Below are 21,324 nucleotides of genomic sequence, written 5' to 3' on the forward strand. Positions count from 1 at the left end.
CTTTTTGACCTCTTCAACTTGCAGATCGGCAAGGAATGCTTTGGCTTCAAGTCACCTTTTGTGTTCCTCCTCTGAAGCTCGACCTTCTTGCTTGCATTTTGCGAGTCTTACCACTTCCTCTTACAACGCTCTATTTTTTGCCTTTCGTTCTCTGTTCACTTTAGGTCCCACTCTCTTTATTGGCTGATTGAATGCCTTGCACGAAGGAGTGCCAGGCCTAAGGGACCACTCATATCACATCATTCTTCAACTTGAGCAAGGCCGTCGCAAGGGACCTAAAGAGCGGGTCCTTAAAGAGATGCTCCCCGGAGACTAGCTGCTTCTTTTATCCGTCCAGAAAGAAATCATCTTTCATCTTTCTTAGCCCTTGCAATGTGAAGCTTAAGAGGAAAGTGGTCCAACATACTCTGGGAGGTATCTACAATCAACACCACAACGGGGAAGAAAGCCAATCCACTTGATGGGAGGCATAACACCTATCCAACCAAGAAGTGATGTTGGCATATATGGAGGCTCGTGTAAGTTAGGCCCGGTGAGCTACTCCACTGCCAATCAACATCCATTTCTTGCATAAAGCTTGCCATTTTGCGTTTTCCTAACCTGCCAAGGAGCTCGTCGAGCCCATCTTGTGCTTTCTAGTGTCCACCATATTGAAATCCCCCATGATGCACTAGTCTCTTTCTAGTGGCATATTCCCAAAGTCTAGCTCTTCCCTTGGCATCACAAGGCACATATATGCTGAGAATGGTGAGAAACTGGTCGGCGATCAATCTTCTTTTTTATTGCATATTAGGACCGAAAGAGTAGAGACAGAGGAGCATGACCTATGTTAGAGCTCCATTAGTTTAGGTGGGCATATTTTCAGTTTCTATTAGGACTCTCCCTGTGGCATGGTTGATCACCACTTGCAGTTCCAGATCCCTATCAACAATAGAAAGAACCCCACTATAACCAAGTGGCGCATCACTGTAGAACACCAACTTTCTCCCTTGTGTGTGCTTCCTACAACTGGTTGAGTCGAGGTGATGTTCCTGGATCACCCAACAATTCGTATATGCCTTACTTACCTCCTCCAAGTAATTTTGATGAGGGATCTCTCACAAAGAGGAAGCATCTTCCTCATTAATCTATCTTCTGACCGCAACATACACCATTGCAAACCCAAGAATGTTCAATCCTTACTTTCATATGGTTCAAATCAAACGTAAGATCGCTGTCAGACATGGTATACTTTGAGAATGCCACTGCGGATAATGCAATGTTTGGTTCTATCTAACAACATTTAATTGAATAATAGGCAAAACAAAAAGAAAGGCAGCCCAGATACCTCCTCTAATCTCACTATCAACAAGAAGTGGTGACGACCAACAAGATGTGCTAGGTTCATATTTTAACAAGTTTAAAAGGATAGGGAAAAGAAGCATTTTTATTACACAGCTTAAATTAGCCTAAATTGAAAAAATAAATTAAGTGGCACACCCTCTGGACAATACATATATATTACACAAGTGAGTTCGCCTTCAAAAAATTAGCCAACATGCCTGTGAAAGAATCAAATCCAAGACGAGCAAAAACAACCGAAATTTATACTTACGAGTCTACAAGTCAATTCTTCTTTACTGTAGAACATCATGTCTTTAGGATATTTTCCTCCTAGTCCTCATAGTCAATAGAGCACCTTTAGAAATAGCCCTTGCTGGTAGAGACATTTGTTTGATGTTTGTGTGTGTGTGTGTGTGTGTGTGTGTGGGCTGGCAATTTGCATCGCAATTCTGATGGTACAAAAACTTTTTGGCACCATTTATCGGCATGTGATTAATCATCCAACAATTGCCCAATTGTTATCTCTGTATACATTATCTTCATATAGTCTTACACTGGCCGAATGCAAAAATCATACTTGGTTGCACCTTGTCATCACATCTCTCCACATTCTGCAATCGTGCAAGCAAGCTTTGGACGGCTGTTGGGTCCAGTCTGCACATTTTCTATCTTCCTCAAAACTAGTAACGAATCACCAAGCACTTTCTGTTTAAAAGACAATACAAAAAATCATCTCTCTCTCTCTCTCTCTCTCTCTCTCTCTCTCTCTCTCTCTCTCTCTCTCTAAGAACAAAGGAGCTGATTTCCCTCACCCAAATGGTGCCGATTCTGAGGGCAAGTACAAAACTGTTTACAAAGCAGGCCCGAAGGCGACATTTGGTAACCTGGGTACAGCTAGACACATGGGCAGAACTGACCAAAACAACCTCTCTTAAAAAGATTGAAAAGTGCACTAGCAAAGCTAAAAGGGGGCTCTTCTGAAAAAATAGGCACTTCAACCAAAAACTCACTCAGCAACTGCATACCAAGAAACCGAAGCGGCCAAGAGGCCACCAGCAGAAAGGGATGGCTGCAATGGCAGTAGCTCAAACTCGGGGCCCACCAACTAAACCATCTGAAAGCAAATGGCTATGGAAATACAGAAGAGAGGGAGCAGTTGATGATGAAGATAAAAAAGAAGAAGCAACTGACATCACCAAGAGGGCTACCGAAGGTAACCATAAGGGACAAGCAGACCACTGCAACTGGAGCAAACAAGGAGCTATCTGTCAGTATAGAGAACAGTCCACTTACTGAAGGTGGCTCCTGAAATCCAGAGCTGGACAGGGAACTCTAAGGTGGCAGTGAACAAAACTCTGTGGATTACCATATAGAAACCTATTGTAGACAACCTGGTAGAGAGAGCAGAGCACCAACCCAAGGAACCCAACATACCAAAAACAACAAACGAAAGAAAAAACCAAAACAAACCAAAAATAAAATACTCAAAAGACAAACTCCCCACACACACACCAAAATACAAAATAGGAACGGCAAAAACCAGAAAGAAAACAAAAAACAAAAAACAATCAAACAAACAAAGCAAAACCCACAGTCAAAAGAAGTGCCCCGCTTCTTCAAGTCCTTCACACCACTAAGCCACCAAAACTTGCCTCGTATACAGTCCTTTCCACGCAAGGTCACCGCAATCCCAACGGATGCCACAATGGCGAGGCCTTCCAAAGGTGGTGCTGCAAGACGGGAAGAAATGGAAACCTTCAGTGGCAATGATTCCAAGGCAGCAGGTGAGGCTATGGCGACAGGATTGGGTGAGGTGACCATGCTGGCAAGTGCTCCAAAGCCGGAGCGAACAGCTGCATCAACCAGGCAGAGTGGCAAGGCAGGTAGCCCACACAAGGCAAGCAGCGGCTGGGAGGAGTGCCCCATGGCAGCCGCGAAGATAAAGGGTGACGAGGGCCAGCCAGGAGCAAGTAAGCACACGGGGGAGCTGGTGCATGCTGGCGGCTGGGCACCATGAGGGCCTATCAGTAAGCGACATCTTGTATGGAGAGGCCTCTGGTCTCTATGATCGCTAGGATGATTCGGGCTAAGGCCTCAGTGCCACATGAGATTATCCGAGCCGAGCTAGCCCCCCCCCCCCTCTCGTGGTTGAGGCATTGACTAGATCAGTATCCTTTATCAACAGTTTATGGATCTCCCCAGGGACAGATATGCTCGGCTTGCCCTAGAGTCATCTCGACAACTAGCCCTACAAGGAGATACAGCATGTTGGTATGGACAGATGACAGCATGGTTTCAGTCACATGGTTTCAGCATGGATAGATTGCCTCCGTTTCAATACTCCCTAGATGCACCCTCCGTGTCTCTCACACGGACAGAGATCACCAGACTCATATGCCAGGAGCTGATTCAGCTAGATACCAAGAGCACATGGATACAGCCGACACAAGAGTTGGGAACGAAGATGGCCTTTTACAGAGAGCATCTTCTCCAACTCACGGAGGACGGTTTTGTGACTAGGCCTGCATACATGGATACGCACTTATCTCATGGGATACGATGCGCTATTGGGCAGATACGCACATCCTCACATCAGCTCCAGATCGAGATTGGCCGATTTCAAGGGGTGCCACCAGGGGCCAGGATATGTCACCTATGTCACTTAGAACCAGAGACAGAGTTGCACTACACATGTCATTGCCCGGCGTACTATGAGATACGCGGCTGCTTCACTGTTTGTTCAGAGAGGGCTTTGGACCATTTTCTAGAGTCATGAGAAACGAGGATCAGAGATGTCTCGGATTGTTCTTGCTAGAGCTATGCAGACTCAGGGAGAGCTTACTGAGGACATCAGGGGAAGACAGTCTCAGAGACAAATCACAGATTTCTTTACACAAGCCAGGGGAGAGGCAAAGGAGCAATCACCACAGTAGATCTCGAGCCCACCCACACTAGAGGTACGTTGATTGACCAAGTCATTGAGCTAGGCAGATCCAGACGCCCACGACCTCGAGGGGTCTCCCACCATCGACGAAGGCTGTAGCAAAAGATACAGATCACTCTAGCTCGACGTGCAATACGCCCAACCAGAGTATTGACCATGGAGGATGTGGATGAGATTCGACAGCAACCGATGAGAGATTTCATTTGAAACCCACCCCCACCAAATCTCAATTCCGAATCAGCTTCAGCATCATTTCCTTAATGTTTCTAGTGTTAGTTCTTTGTATTTTCCGTACTCAGACATGATATCAGATTCACCAATTGTAACTTTTTGGTCTCATAGGTCATTTTGGCCTTTCGAAGACGTTAATATAACATTTCATCTCTCTCTCTCTCTCTCTCTCTCTCTCTCTCTCTCTCTCTCTCTCTCTCTCTCTCTCTAAAGAAGGCTTTGGACCTCTAGATAGAATCCTGCAATACCAAGATCAAAGATGCTTAGGCTTGTACCTACTGGAACTACATCGGCACAGGGATAATCTAATGAGAAGACAAAGAGCACTACAGCCTCAGAGGCAGATCACAGATTTCTTCGGATCGAGAGAAGCGGGAGTGGAAGGAGAAGCAAGAGGCCAGCAGCCAGCACAAAGGAGTACCCACATTCATACCAAAGGCACCCTAATTGACAGAGCGATTGAGCTTAGGAAATCGATACGACCACGACCAAGATGCAGAAGCACACTTTACCGGAGGAGACTACAACAAAGGATTAGAAGCATTCTAGCCAGACACCCAGAATGCTCCTAAGAAGTTTATTTAATACTTTGTATTTAGTTTTTCACATTTATTTTCACACTTTCACACTTAGTACTTTAGTACTAAGTTACCCAGACATTGTAACAAATTCAACACTTTTGTATCATTTTGGTCTCATAGGTCATTCTGGCCTTTTGAAGACGTTAATATAACATTTCATTTCATTTCATTTTTCTCTCTCAGGTACGAAGATGGCTTTCTACAAAGTGCATCTTCTACAGCTCACAGAGGATGGATTTCTGACCAGACCAGCTTACGTGGATTCCCACTTGTCACATGGATTACGGGTGTGCTGTTGAACAGATCCGCACATCATCTCATCAGCTGGAGATTGAGAGAGGCAGATTTAGAGGCATCCCAGTGGAGGACAAACTCTGTCAGCTATGTCAGAGAGAGCCATAGACAGAGCTTCATTAGATATGCGAGTGTATAGCCTACCATGAGATGTGTGGCCGCTTCCATTGCCTCTTCAAAGAGGGGTTTGGACCTCTATCTAGAGTATGCGATTCTTTCACAATGTCATGACGTGGCATGACCAACTGGAAGAGAATGGCCGAGTGTACAAGAGAAACTGAATCGACCAACTTGAAGAACTTACGAGCACCGGCCGTGGGGCCTAAAACCCTAAAGACCAAAAGCCTGGACTCTGGGAGAGATTTCCATAAATCAGGCTGACATGCTAATGTGGCCAGCCGTACGGGATTTCCGCAATTTGCATTGCTGGTGCCATGTGGCAGACTGTACGGATTTCCACGATTTGCATTCGGGTGCTAACGTGCCAGTTTTCTACGTGAGATTTTGGGATCAGTTGCTTTTGGGTTTAGTGCTTTTGAACCTGATTGCTTTAGGGCTCTGCTTTTGGGCATCCCTTGTAAGTTTATAAGAGCCCTTGGGCCCTCACTCTACACAGCACCTGGACGCAGAGTCTGAGAGTAGAGGACCCTCGAGATTTATACTTTGCAGTGATCAATAATAAAGAAATACCGAAAGGAGCGCCAGTCTTTGGGGCCAATGCTTATGGGTGCGGAACTCTCTCTCTCTCTCTCTCTCTCTCTCTCTCTCTCTCTCTCTCTCTCTCTCTCTCTCTCTCCCCCAAAAGTTCAATTATTTTGAAGTTTTTGTTCGTGTGTTGCTATCGATTCCTTGCTTAGAGTGTCCAAGCCTGTAACAGTGGTATCAAAACATAGAATTCTTCTACAGAGGAACCGATCCCTTCTGCAGCACACAGGTTCTCGTGGAGAATCTGACAGAGCACTCAAAAGATTTTGTTTGTCAAAGAATCTTTGTGTCCCTGCCCGGACTTACTAGTCACTCCCACCCTTCGTCCATGGCCCATCGGGCGTGCTCCCATCTTCATCGCTCTATCTTAAAGGGCATAAGCCATAAGGAACCCAAGACTACGCATGGGTTCTCGTGGAGAATCTGGCAGAGTTAACACCTCTCAGCGAGAAGGCAAAAAAAAAAAAGTAAACATCCAACGCAAGATCTGAAGAAAAAAACGAAGCATTGAGTAAACTTTCAACGAGGAAGTTGCCAAAACGGAGTACAAACATCGACTAAAAGTTGACACGATTGATCAAGTACTCCAAAGACCCGAAATATGTGAAGTATCTGAAGACTTACCTGATGGATGAGATTCACGGGAGATGGCGAGATGCCATTGATTCTCCTCTCAGGTCGGGAAGGAAGCTATAAGGACAGACGAGTGCAGAAAGCAGAAATTGTACTCGCAGAAAGAGCTAGATAGAGCTCTTGACAAGAAAATGAACCAGATAATGAAAGGCTTGAAGTACTCTCGGAAGAAGAGGAAATCAGTGGATTTCCCCAGTTATCTGGGCCGGAAGTCTGAAGGGGATCGGGGAGCACCACAGACGGAGAGTGAGAGAGAGAGACACACACGATGTGGGTGGGGAGACTCCAAAAGAGTGGCAGCTCCCCCTATACAGTATACTCACTATAAGTATAGGGTAACAATGGGCGGGCGCCCATGACCTGGGCGACCGGTCAAGGCACATAGGCCTTAACCCCAACAACCTCCCACTTAAAGGCCAATGTGCCTTTAAGCAAGATCTACTAGTGTACAACTAATAGAAGGTGAGAGATTCTCTCAACCTATGCCCACTGACTCTCGATGAGCTAGTGCATCCGGCTCTACTGATAGACAAACATCCCGCTGCGGAAGCCACACAGAGCTAGCTCCAAGCTCTGCAAAGAGTCTACAAGAGCTCATGCACTCTTGCAAGTATCGGTCCAATACCTGCAAACCTCCCCTATGCTCCATGCCGAGATCAGTCATCGAACAACTAATCAACCCTGCTGCAAATGCTCCCACTGCAGCTGCGATATCCGGTCTCAAGATCAGCATCTCATACATGAGACCACCGAATGCCAATGCAATGCTAGCGGGCCCTGCTAGCTCTACGGAGCATGCATCAACATATATATCCCTGGCAATAGGCATCTCTGACTGACAAGGCGTGTCAACCACATGCATCTCCTGACTGTCCACAAAAGACGCATCAACCTGTCGTGCAACCTCAGAGCAAACCAGCTGCTCTAGGTGTCTGCTGGAAGACATATCCTACACAACTATATCCCCATGCTCACTGTCGAGCATAGAAAGGAATGATTGCATAATCGCTGACATCTCAGCCTCCTCTGCAATCATCCACTGTAAACATGACCACTCAATCTGCTGTGACTCACTAGAGCTCTCATGCTCTAACTCCGTATGTATAGACTCTTGCACAACGTCCTCCTGTTGTGACTCACTAGAGCAAGACCGCTCTACCTGTCTATCCTGCATAGAAGTATCTCGCACAACTGACTCTCTGCTTTGCTCAGTCAGAGCAAAGCATGCATGTCTGACTCTGTCACCTCTTTGTGTGACTGCTCAAGTCGTGCCCCAACTGTGTGCACAACGAGCTCACTACTCTGCACTCCATGCAAAGCATCCTGCAACCCACAAGCAAAAGAGACTTGCCTGCTCTCTCGCTCTCTACCTGGTTGCGTGATCACAGAGACAGCACCGTCTCTCGCGTGATCCACATGCAATGGGTAACCTGTACCACTCCTGGCACCTCTCGCAATCACTAGCGAACCCAAATGCATCACAAAATCTCGCTCTCGTAGCGAAATCTGACATCCACAATCTCTAAGCTGACCAATCGAGATCAAACTCACTGTCAAATCTGGTACATAGCGCACATGTCGTAACAAGTAAGATGCACCACTCGGTAATGACAGTCTCACATCTCCTGCACCTGCTATCGCATGCACCGATCCATCGGTCAAACGTACACTGCCAAGCATCCCGCTAGAATAGCTACAAAACCATGCACGATGCGGCGTGACATGAAACATAGCATCTGCGTCTAGCAACCACTGCGAAGGGAGTGCACTATCCACATGTGTAGCATCTCGTGCATAGCTCGAGGTAAAAGTGACATCCCCGTCACTAGTATACTCCGACACTACATGTGCCTTAACTGTCAAAGCAACTGAGTCCATGGCATCACTACATACATCTCTGAGACTGCCATGTCTCCTACGATGTCGCATACGACGAAAACAACGCCGTCTAACGTGTCCAGAATGACCACAATACCAACATGTCACCTGTCGGCGTGCTCATGAATGTACATGTCTCACACGAGTCCGTGATGACTCAGATCTATCATACATATCATGTAATCTGCGCCAAAGTGCTCTCGAAGTAGTCTCATACATAACAAGAGCATATACAGATTCCGCAAGGTGCAAAGAGAGCGTAGATAGTGCCATCTCCTCTAGCTCCTGCCACTGATCGTCAGACATGTTTGAAGGTTCACCTGCATCACCACTCAATGGTCGATGCAACCCTCGCTGTGTCAATGCATCAAGCATACACTCTCTCCATGCTGCAAAGTCTGACCCATCAAACACGCGCATCTGTGAGAGATCACAATCTGATCGATCACCTGTCTCTACCATGAGCACAATGTAACAAACTAGAAAGCAAAACCACCTCACCAACAACACCTGGAAACTGTCTACCAATATGGCCACAAACACAATGTAAAACCTGTGAGACACTCCAAAATAGAGCTCCCGCAATGTCAACCAAATCAGCCCTAAACTGGCTCGAATCGCATCAACAGAAGTCTGCAAATATGGCTCAAAACCTGATGCAAAGTTGCACCAATAACCGTGTAAAACCTTGCACAAAATCACAAGTCAGTATGACTCAATCGCGCATAAATATCTGACAAAATTTTGGCAGAGTCTCCTTTGTAACTAGAGCAAAATCTCAACAGTAAACCTCAAAGAGACAATAATATATGCCACAATGGCCAATCCGGGAATAAACTAGACCGGAATCACCTCACAAAGTCATACATATGAGCATACCCGCTCTTGCCGGAGTACCACTCAACGGCACCTCAAATGACATACATGTTAGTGATGATTGCTGCCAAAATACCTTTCAATCGTTGACCAAATGTCTGCCAGATAACTATAGCAACATTTCGCAAAACCTTGCAAGATCTGTCGCTATGCGCAATGCGAAATACGGCACACAAGGGCATACACAAGTGACTCCAAACTCCAACCAAATGATGACTGAAAATCACCTGTCAAAGTGAGAGTAAACTCAACCACTAAACTGTCAAAGAGCAACCTACGGATACGTAGAAGCTATGGCGAGAACCTGGATAAAATCCAACAGAGTTTCTTCTATAAATTGAGCCAAATCTCAAATAATCTCAGCAACAAACAAATACACAAATCCATATATGGCATACATAAACCGCCAAGACCATGGCAACATAGCTCACTCTCGCATGAGTGGCTCTCTGGACAAATGCATATCCAAAAACCTGTGTACACCTATGAATTTGCTGGTTGCTGCAGAAAATACTCCGTGTGTGTGAGATATACCAAAAACAGTGTTTTTGGGACCCGAAAGTGCACAAATAAACCTGCTGCTGTACCTGCTGTAATTCAAAGCAGAATTTCAGCAAAAATACATCACCATTGCGTCCGGAGCGTGCCAAAACCCTGACCTAGACTCCTAGATCATGTAGATCTGACTCTGTATGACGGAGCTATGCAAAAAACTGCGTTTTAGAGCCCGAAAATGGCAAAAACGAGTTGCACACAGTCTTGAACCCGCTCCTGCTCCACTCTGCGTGATGCAATGTCCTCTCAATGCAAGCTCCAACGCAAGAGCTCTGCCACAACAGCATCCAAGCACTCGAATGTCAAGCTCTCCTCCGCCGAGCACTTCTCTAACGAGCTCCACTGAGCTCAAAAGCTCCTCTCACCAAGGAAGCCGCAACCGCCTCCTCGACCAAGCTTGACCACACCAAGCTCCTAAGCTCCAAAGACAATGCTCCTCAAGCTAAAATCGCTCTCTGTGAAACTCCGCGATCGAACTCCACCGTCGAGAGCGAGCGAGCTATCGCCTCGAAGCTCTCAAAGCCGTCGTGCTCTCCGCGGTCACCATAGCTCTGATACCAATTGAAGGGGATCGGGGAGCACCACAGACGGAGAGTGAGAGAGAGAGACACACACGATGTGGATGGGGAGACTCCAAAAGAGTGGCAGCTCCCCCTATACTGTATACTCACTATAAGTATAGGGTAACAGTGGGCGGGCGCCCATGACCTGGGCGACCGGTCAAGGCACATAGGCCTTAACCCCAACAAAGTCGACTTTCAAAACCTCAGCAGCACCGCAGTACCGGTACCCCTTGTCGTCATCGTCGTCGATGCAGTACCCCAACATCTAGCACCCCTTGCGTTTTGGCTTTGGCTCCTACCTAGCTCAACGTAGGGATCATCAGGACCTCCGTGTCCTTAGCACCCATGTACCTTCACTACCCAAAGTACCCTGCAATACCAAGTACACATAGTAACCTTCAGTATCTCAGCCCAAGCATCTGCATCAAGTACCCATGAGCATCTCAACATCTCATCATTTAGCATCATTGTATCAACATTTGTGTAGGAAATAAAGCAAGTACTTGCTCTAGCAACAGAGCAAGGGGGCCCTTGAGGGTGGTTGGGACCCAACATGCCGTGTCATCTCTTTCTCTCTCTTTGTGTCTCTCTCTTTCATGCAATTTATCTTTTCAAGTGAAGTAAAGTAACCTTGTGTTTGTGCGCGGAGTACTAGATCCGAGCAAAATCTTTAAACCCTTCCATTGCACCTAACATTGGGATCAGAGCTCTGTGCATGCTTCGGCTTCGCGAACGCAAGGGAAGAAACCCAAGTACCCTAGGACACCAACAACCTAAAGAACCCCAGCAGAACCAAGAACCCAAAGAACTTCTCTTAGTTTTTTTTCTCAAGGAATCTTCGTGTCCCCAACCTGGACTTATCAGCCACTGTCACCCTTCATCCATCGAGCATCGGGCGCGCTCACGTCTTCATCGCTATGTCTTTGAACGAAGATCGACATCGGATCCACGACAACCCAGATCTTGAGTACCAAGTTCTACTTGCCTCCTATGCGGGTATGGAAGGAGTTGGAGAAAGAATCCCTAACCCTCTTCTGCATTTGCATTCGCATGTAGCGTGCATCCACTTCCGTCGACATGGAACCCTTGGAAATATCTCCGAGCACCCTTACCTTTCATCTTACCAGCAATGTTTTCACGACAGGACTATTTGAGTGGTAGTACTTGCTCGCAAGGCGGAGTCAGCACCAAGGCTGGTATTCTGCGACAGTGGTAAGGCTATACACTTGCGCCATGTGGACAAGCTTTTGCTACAGTCTAATGTCAGTCTTAGCTTAGGACCTAGCATGGCACTCTTGTGAGCCTCCAGCAGAACGTGCATGTCTAGGCCGTTCATAGTTGCATACCCTCTCTTGTGCAGTTCAGGCACTTAAGCATTTAGGCATATGAACAGTCACGTCATTAATTAATAAGTGACTTTGACATGACATTATTGAAAGTAGGTAGGGAAAATGGCTAAAAGACCTATAAATGAAGCCCCTTGGGCGCCAGTAGAAGACAGAGGAGCGATGACAAAGCCTCTCCAAAAGCACCAGCTAGACCAGCGTTTTGGCACAAGCAAGGCCAGCGTTTTCAGCATTCAGCCCAATCCTCATCGCGATTGCAGTCCTCGTCGCAATACCCTCAATGTTTTCAGTTTTCAGCCCATAGCCTCTTCAGCGATTTCAGTTTTCAGCCCGGGACAGCGATAGCAGATCAGCCCACAGCCTCGTCGTCGTTGTCGTCGTCGCAGTACCAAGCATCTCCAACAGTTTCCATTAGCACCTCAGCAACACCACAATACCAGTACCCCTCGTCATCATCGTCGTCGTCATAGACAATGCAATACCCCAGCATCTAGCACCCCTTGCGTTTTGGCTTGGCTCCTGTCTAGCTCAACGTAGGCATCATCAGGACATCCGTGTCCTTAGCACCGAAGTACCTTCAGTACCCAAAGAACCCCGCAGTACCAAGTACCAAGAACCTGCAGTACCAAGCATCAAGTACCTGTAGTACCCTTCAGTATCTCAGTAATTTCAAGCATCTGCATCACGTACCCATTAGCATCTCAGCATTAGCATCTCATCATTTAGCATCATTGTATCAGCATTTGTGCAAGAAATAAAGCAAGTACTTGCTCTGGCAACAGAGAAAGGGGGCCCTTGAGGGTGGCTGGGACCCGACATGCCATGTCGTCTCTTTCTCTCTTCTTTGCATCTCTCTTTCATTCAGTTCAGTTTATCTTTTCAAGTGAAATAAAGTAACCTTGTGTTTGTGTGCGGAGTACTAGATCCGGGCAAAATCCTTAAACACTTCCACTGCGCCTGACAACCGAAGTGGCTATTGGAGACTTTGTGGGATTCAACAACTTCAAACTTTCAACCCGATTGGCGTGAAGCCGATACTACACGACAATCTCAGTGACTTCGACTTGTTAAGGTGGATGAGCCTTTACTACAGGTTATCTATGCTTTGATGTCTACAGTGATCAAGGACAGAGATCCTCTTACAGTTGAGGAGGCACTTTCACAACCAGAGTGGCAGTTGGCCATGTAGAGAGAACTTGATTTCATCAAGAAGAACAACACTTGGGTGTTGGTTCCGCGGCCTGCCAAGCGGAAAGTGATTGGTGTCAAATAGGTCTACACGACCAAGTACAAATCTGATGGTTCTTTGGACAAGCACAAGGCAAGACTAGTTGCCAGAGGCTTTTCCCAAAAACCCGGTGTAGACTATGAGGAGACCTTTGCACCAACTGTACAAATGTCGACCATACGGATTGTTTTTGCCCATGCTACCTCTTTTGGATGGCCGGTTTTTCAAATGGATCTTGTTTCGGCATTTCTCAAGAGGTTTATGTGGAACAACCTCGAGGGTTCGAGAATCCAGACTTCGCAGACATGGTTTGTGGGTTGCTCTATGGCCTAAAGCAATCCAATCGAGCGTTGTACCAGAAGAATGATTCATTCTTCCTACGGCACTCCTTTCGATGATCTTCTCTGGACCCAGACTTGTACATTTACCGTGAGGGAAGATTAGTGATACTTGTTATCTTCTACGTCGATGATCTTGGCAACATCCGCAGTATTATGGAAACCTTGGCAAAGGAGTTTGAGATGACAGACCTTGGCGTGCTTGATCATTTTCTTGGAGTGGAGGTTTGGCAAACAGAGGGGGGCATCTTCATCTCTCAGGAGTGGTGTATCCAAGAATTGTTGGAAGAATTCGGTATGACCAAGTGCAAACATATTTCATCTCCCATGGATCCCAATCAGAAGTTGCCACAGTTTGATCTCCCCATTGTAGCAGATGTTACACAAAATCGAAAGCTGGTTGGTTCTCTCATTTGGGTACTCACCACCCAATTTGATGCCAATTTCCCGATGGGTCTCTCAGTTCTTTCATGCAGAAACCCACCAAGTTACATTTGGAGTAGGCTCTTCGAATCTTGCGGTATTTGAAGGGGACCAAGTCATTAGGCATACACTATGCGACTGGAGGTACAGACTCCCAGATCTTTCTACAAGTAGTGCATTTAGACATTTGTTAGGGATAGGTGAGATCTACGTATGATGCCTAAATGAAATTCTAGTGCATCAAGATGTCTATCTGGATGAGATGACTGGATACTGTTGTGAATGCATCACCAGTTCCGAAAGGATGAGATGACTACACAGTGATCTAGGTGCATCAAGAGTTCTAGACAGAATGAAATGGCTAGATTGAATGACTGAAACACAAGTGTTCAGTGTGAACTAAGTGTGTGATTTGTGAACCGCATGCTATGTGGGTGTATTATCTTGTGAGGATAGCCATGGGCATGGTTTGCTTGATTGAAATGTGAATTGAAAAGATATGATAGTAGAAAGATTTATTTGAAACCTCCCTAGATACTTACCCACCATGCTTATCGTTTTCTTTATTGTTATTTGTACACACTTTTACTCTTTCACACAGACTTTGTATCAGATCCACCAGATTGTATCAATTTGGTTTCATCAGTCATTATGGCATTTTTAAGACGTTAATATAACATTTCATTTCATTTCATCATCATCTCTCTCTCTCTCTCTCTCTCTCTCTCTCTCTCTCTCTCTCTCTCTCTCTCTCTCTCTCTCTCTCTCTCTCTCAGGGGGCCTGACTTGTATGCCACATGGAGTTACAGAGGGAGGGGGGAGTAAAGTCGACTATATTCTGGGACCCAGGGAGGCTACACACCTTATCACATCCTTCACCATTCCACCCATACCCATCGGAGCCGACCACACATACCTCTCTTTCTCCATCACCGGAGATACCATCCCACACAGCTCCACAGCACACACTCCACACACCACCATCCATTTCACACATGAGCTAGCCTCTCTTTACTCGGCCGAGGTCGAGCATGGCCTATGCCTCCTCCACCCATCCACACCACTCTCAGTTCTCACATCACATATCTCTTCCGTTCTCCACACTTCAGCTATTAGCTCTTTTCCACACACCACTCACACAGGGCGCACTCCCCCCCCCGGGACTATGCCTCAGAACCGCTGGTATGATGATGAGTGCAGAGAGCTATACCAACGCCTCCGTGCACGGCGAGCCTTAGGAGAGATCACAGAGAGAGAGGCCAGACGGCATATGAAGACGCTGACACGCCAAAAGCGGCGAGCATTCGAAGAGGCACAGAAGCTTGAGCTATACCACCTATTCATGAGCATGGATAGCGCGACGGCATGGCGCACCCTGCGCGAGCCACGTCCGACTACAGCTATTGAGGATCCACAGATATGGCATGATTATGCAGAGCGACTTTATGAGGTGCCAGGGCAGCCTCCTATCCCACAGCCACACGAGCCACGCCCCACGTGCTCCTCCTCCTTTACAGCAGAGATGGTAGAGAGGGCCATACGCCGCATGCAGCACAGACGATCAGCTGACCATACTGGATTACAGAGTGAGCACATCATTTATGCGGCCTCCACTATAGCCCCGTTGATTGCACATGTCTTCAACCGGGCTATAGGGGAGGGCTTCCCAGAGGAGTGGACACAGCACACCATAGTGCCTATCCACAAATCTGGCGACACCCTGGACCCAGGGAACTACAGGACTATCATGATTGGCCACACGATGGCCAAGCTATATGGAGCAGTACTTGAGGCACAGCTCAGCTGCTACGCACAGACCGAGGGTTTACGAGCTCCAGGCCAGGCAGGTTTCAGACGAGCTTTCTCCACCACTGATCACATCTTCGTTCTGCGCTGCCTCATTGATGGGGCAAAGGCGCGGAAGAAGAGGCTTTACTGCTGCTTTGTGGATTTCCGCAAGGCCTTTGACACAGTCCCACGCGAGAGACTCTTCCAGCGCCTTCACAGCATTGGGGTACCAACAGAGATGATTTGGGCCATATATGCTCTCTACGAGAGGGCGACGGGTCGAGTTCGTTGCCCAGGCGGTTTTTCAGAGACCATTGCTAGCACCATTGGTGTTAAGCAAGGATGCCCACTCTCCCCGACACTCTTTGGGCTCTACATCGACGAGATCTCCGACTACATACTGCGAGCAGGGGGAGAGGGGAGCGACTTGGCAGGTACTCCGGTCCACATCATGTTATATGCTGATGATATTGTGTTGATTTCAGAGTCACCCGAGGGCTTGCAACGCCATCTTGAGGCCTTGGACGAATTCAGCACACACAGGGGGTTGACTGTGAACCTTGGCAAAACCAAGGTTATGATCTTTCACACATCCAATGCAGTGAGGAGCGCTGCCACCTTCACAGCAGCAGGAGGACAGGTTGATGTAGTCACCTCCTATGTCGACCTTGGCATCACATTCACCAGCCTACCAGGACCCTTCACTATGAGGCAGGCTGCTGCTGACAGGCTCACCCGAGGATATGCATCTCTGACCATGCTAGAGCAGAGATGCCACCAGGCACACTTTCAGGAGCCCCGCACGAAGGGGTGGCTTTTCGACACCTTAGTCACCCCGGCCTTGATGTACTCGGCGGCAGTATGGGCACCAGGATTGACAGCTGACCAGTGGACACAGCTTGAGAGGCCACAGGTATGTATGATCTCACGCTTGCTCCGCAGCAAGAAGACAGTGCCACATGACATTATTAGAGCCGAGCTCGCCACACCACCTATGGTTGTAGAGGCACTATTCCAGACAGTTTGCTTCATCCAGAGGATGAGAGAGCTACCTCCTGACAGACTTACTCGTAGAGCATTTGAGGCAGCTATACAGCTATTAGAGAGTGGGCATGAGAGAGCATGGTACTCACAGGTCAGAGCATGGTTTGAGGGACACGGTCTTGACATGGAGAGCCTACCACCATTCCAGTACGACCCCCACTCACCATATGTTCACCTCTCTCGCAGTGAGAGGAACTTGGTATTGAGACAGGATCTGTGGCAGCTATACACTAGGAGAGTCTGGGAGTCACCTGGCTTGGGGACGAGGATGTCAGATTACAGAGACCAGTTTCTCACCATATTGTCTGGGGGGTTCATACAGAGACCACGCTATATGGACACATACATGCCACATAGCTCACGGGTGGCGATTGGTCAGCTGAGAGTGGCTTCACACAGGTTAGAGATTGAGATCGGGAGACATACTGGTGTTCCCAGGGAGGAGCGAGTCTGCAGAGCCTGCACAGAGGAGGTGGAGAGTGAGGAGCACTTTGTATGTAGATGCAGAGCATACACTGAGATCAGAGGCAGGTATGAGGCCTTATTCAGAGGACAGCCCACTCTCCGAGAGATCATGGACTCTCGAGATCAGAGACAGCTCGGACGTTTCTTACTAGAGATACAGAGCCATTGGGACACACTACTACAGCCACACACAGCTACACAGACAGAGGGGAGACAGTCGCAGCTCACAGACTTCTTTCAGAGGATTGCCGCCCCTCCCTCACCAGACACTCAGAGGGGAGTGACACTCCCACAGGCGGAGGTGAGCCGAGCTAGACGACGACCACGAGTCACAGGCTACAGGGGCGCGAGCTCCCACCACCGACAGATCGAGGAGATCCGAGCCCGGGAGCGCCGTGCCACTGAGGAGCGAGTGGCTCAGATGAGGGCCGACCCGACAGCTTTCATCCGAGTAGCCTTGGCACCAAACCCGCCCATGTACCACATCTTACATCCCCCCATTAGTACAGGATGGAGCTAGATAGCTTGATGCATTCTCATGATTGTACTACCTTGAGCATATAGACATGCATATACCCCTAGAGATAGAGCTCCATCCCTCCTCAGATACTCCACTACCTACATTCAGTTCAGTTTTGTATCAGTTTTGTTTCATTTGTCTTTCCGATAGACGGATGACATACACACCATGTACATTTGATTTGTCTCATAGGCCGATTTCGGCCTGACATAGACGTTAAAAATCTTTCTTTCTTTCTCTCTCTCTCTCTCTCTCTCTCTCTCTCTCTCTCTCTCTCTCTCTCTCTCTCTCTCTCTCATGTCATCCCCAACCTCACCTATGGCAACAAGAAAACTCAAATATATGCTTCACTCCAAACGAATTTCCATCATTGAATTGGAAATGAAAGCATGGAGAAAAGAGATGGAAGATTGGAGGAACGCGAAGACCGTTTTCCTCCGAGAAAATGAAGAAAAGGAGAAGAGGTGGAAGGACGAGAAGGATCATCTTCTCAACAAAATCGCCACGTTGGAGAATAGCATTTTGGACCTCCACAAAGAAGTGTTGGAAACACGGTCAAAAAATGGGCTTGAAGAGGGGGAATTTCAGCCCTCTTTGAGGGAAGAAATTGACAACATCAATGAGGAGAAGAAGTCATGGGCCGCGGTCATATCCGAAACGCAAAAGAAAGTAGAGGAGGCCGAAAAATGGATTGAGGTTGCCAAGAAAGGGAAAGGTAAGGAAGCTCCTTGTACACCCACTCTTATCAACATGACCCTCGAAGAGGAACAAAGAAGGAGGGTGCGGGCTCTACATGTGAGGGTAACCGGCCTCAAGGACATAAACAATGTGGAAAAAGAGGTCACAAGCCTCACATCAATGATGGGGGTGGAGAAGCCTTCACACACAAAGGCATGGAGAGTGGGCAAGAAGAGTGAGGGCCCCGGAGAATCTTCAAAGGAAAGAGCTCTCATACTACGCTTCCCTTCATTGGAAGAGAAGAAGGAATTCTTGAGGAAGAGACCTACTCTCAAGAAGACAGGTATTTTCTTAGGCGATGACCTCACTCTCTCACAACTTGCGCATATGAGAGAAGTAATGCCCGAGATTCAAGCGGCAAGGGAGAAGGGGAAGATGGCCTTTTACAGAGATGGTCGGGTGGTGATTGTAGAGCGGCGCTCTACATGACGGTGCGAGACCTATGGGACCACATTGAGGATGGCGACTTGGAATTGTAATGGGTCTATGAGGTTGGATGTTGGTGCCTTTGAGGACAGTTTCAGAGACAAGGACATTGTTTTCTTTTCAGAGACTCACCAGGCCCCTGGCCAACTGTTGCCACATGTGGTGGGATACAAATGGGAGACAGCCCACAGAACAGTCACGAGATCTGAGCATGGGAGTAGAGGTTCAGGAGGAGTAGCGGTGTTGTTTAGGGAGGAGCTACAGCCACTACTACATATTGTACGGAGAGATGATCAGGCTAGATACATGTGGGTGAGGCTGAGAGCTGACACAGGTCGATTTCTATATATTGCTATATGTTACTTCCCCCCCAGTACGTCAGTATATGCTGTATCCAGAGGGCAGTCGCCTTTCTCAATTCTAGATGATGATATATGGGAGTTTTCTAGGGATGGTGATATCATCCTCCTAGGAGACTTCAATGCTCGAACGGGCAACTGTCAGACAGTCTTCTACGACACTTCAGATGAGATGCTTAGAGAGTTGGATGTGGGTGAGCTGGGGTTTGACAGATGCTCACATGACAGAGAGCAGACTGAGTATGGGAGATACCTCACGGAGATGATGACTACACATGGGCTAGCCATACTTAATGGCTTACAGTGGTTTCCTGGAGCAGCAGGCTTCACATGCTTTCCACACAGACATGGGGCCAGTACAGTGGACTATGTTATGACACAGCCGAGCTTTATTCCTTGTATTCAAGATTTCACAATGGGAGCCAGACCAGTGGACGTAGCAGTGGATCATGCTCTCTTGACACTATCCGTATCTTTTCAGTTTAGTACAGCCCAGAAATCAGGAGGCAGGTCACACACCCGTTATACATTTACACCAGAGACTGACTCGGTTTATACAGAGGCGATCTGGGATCGTCTATGCACAGTTGCTCCAGGCCTCTCAGTAGAGGAGTGCACTACTTTACTGACTGAGACACTACATGATGCAGCATCAGAGGCATACCCACACACTCAACCGGATCAGAGGCGACATTCTGGGAGCATGCCCCAGATTAGTTGGTATGATGAGGAGTGCAGAGAGATGAGAGCCCAGCTTCAGAGGGATCTTCATTTAGGAGTCATCACCTACAGACAGTCGCGGATTGCTTTCCGACGTCTTGTGCGAAAGAAGAAACGAGCTTACCTGGCCCAGATGGAGCGAGACTTGTATCAGTTGTTCTTGAGTAGAGACTCAGGCGAGGCATGGCGATTCTTCCATGAGCACTCTCCTCCCCCAGTGATTACTTCTCCTGATGTGTGGGGCCAGTATGCGACATCGTTATATACGGTTCCTGGGCAGGATCCCCTTCCAGATCCTACAGAGCCATGTCCACCTACGAGCACCTTCTTTACCACTGAGATGGTAAAGAGAGCCATTGACAGGATGAGGACCAGGAGGGCTTACGATCATGACGGTCTAGTAGCGGAGCACTTTATACATGCTAGGGATATGCTGATGGAGGTTCTTGCAGTGTTGTTCAATCGTGCCATGTGTGAGGGATTACCTGAGACTTGGAGGTTGTCTACTATTGTGCCTATATTCAAGGCAGGTGATCCTACAGAGCCTGGAAATTACCGCACTATTATGGTTGGACACACACTAGCACGATTGTATGCATCCATTATTGAGCAGCAGTTGAGTAACTGGGCAGAGGGTGAGGGTGTATGGGCAAAGGGACAGGCAGGTTTCAGGAGGGGTTTCTCCACTCTTGACCATATTCTGACACTCAGAGCTATCATTGAGGAGGGCAGGTCACATGGGTGACGGATTTATTGTAGCTTTGTGGATTTCCGCAAAGCATTTGACATGGTACCGAGAGCTCGACTGATGCGCAGACTGCAGGAGATGGGGGTGCCCACAGTGTTGATTTGGGGGATTATGGCTTTATACAGATCAGTGATGGGACATGTACGCACCCCAGAGGGGATATCTGACTTAGTTCACTCCACTATCGGGGTGAAACAGGGTTGCCCATTGTCTCCTACTCTATTTGGTATGTATGTTGATGAGGTGTCTGATTACATTGACAGAGAGGGTGATAGAGGTGCCCAGCTGGCAGGGACGTGGATCCCATTGTTGTTATATGCTGATGATATTGTCTTGATCTCTGACTCACCAGAGGGTATGCAGCGACAATTGGATGCATTACACAGTTTTGCAGCGGATAGTGGATTGTCTGTAAACCTTGGTAAAACCAAGGTCATGGTGTTTAACACCACACCGCAGTGGATCAGGAGATCGGCACCGACCTTCACGTATGGTCAAGAGATTGTGGAGTATACAGATGCATACACTTACCTTGGGATAGTCTTCACTGGGCCGAGGTTTTCTTTGGGGAGAGCAGCAGAGACTAGACTGACCAGAG

The 21,324-nt window shown here is 47.7% G+C and overlaps 1 protein-coding gene across 1 annotated transcript in view; it reads right to left on the bottom strand.

The window, feature by feature from the left end:
* Positions 1–1,561: 1,561 nt before the first annotated feature.
* The window catches only part of LOC147431371 (Cyclophilin-like peptidyl-prolyl cis-trans isomerase family protein), a 55,575-nt gene continuing 35,812 nt past the window's right edge, over positions 1,562–21,324 (bottom strand). Inside the window, exon 7 of the mRNA XM_086493978.1 lies at positions 1,562–2,028. Within this exon, the coding sequence (XP_086350104.1) occupies positions 1,918–2,028 (111 nt within the window). The 3' untranslated portion in view covers positions 1,562–1,917. The remainder of the gene's footprint in view (positions 2,029–21,324) is intronic.

Source organism: Adiantum capillus-veneris, chromosome 21, assembly GCF_014529385.1.
Source record: "Adiantum capillus-veneris isolate H3 chromosome 21, ASM1452938v2, whole genome shotgun sequence".
In the NCBI taxonomy this organism is placed as follows: domain Eukaryota; kingdom Viridiplantae; phylum Streptophyta; class Polypodiopsida; order Polypodiales; family Pteridaceae; genus Adiantum; species Adiantum capillus-veneris.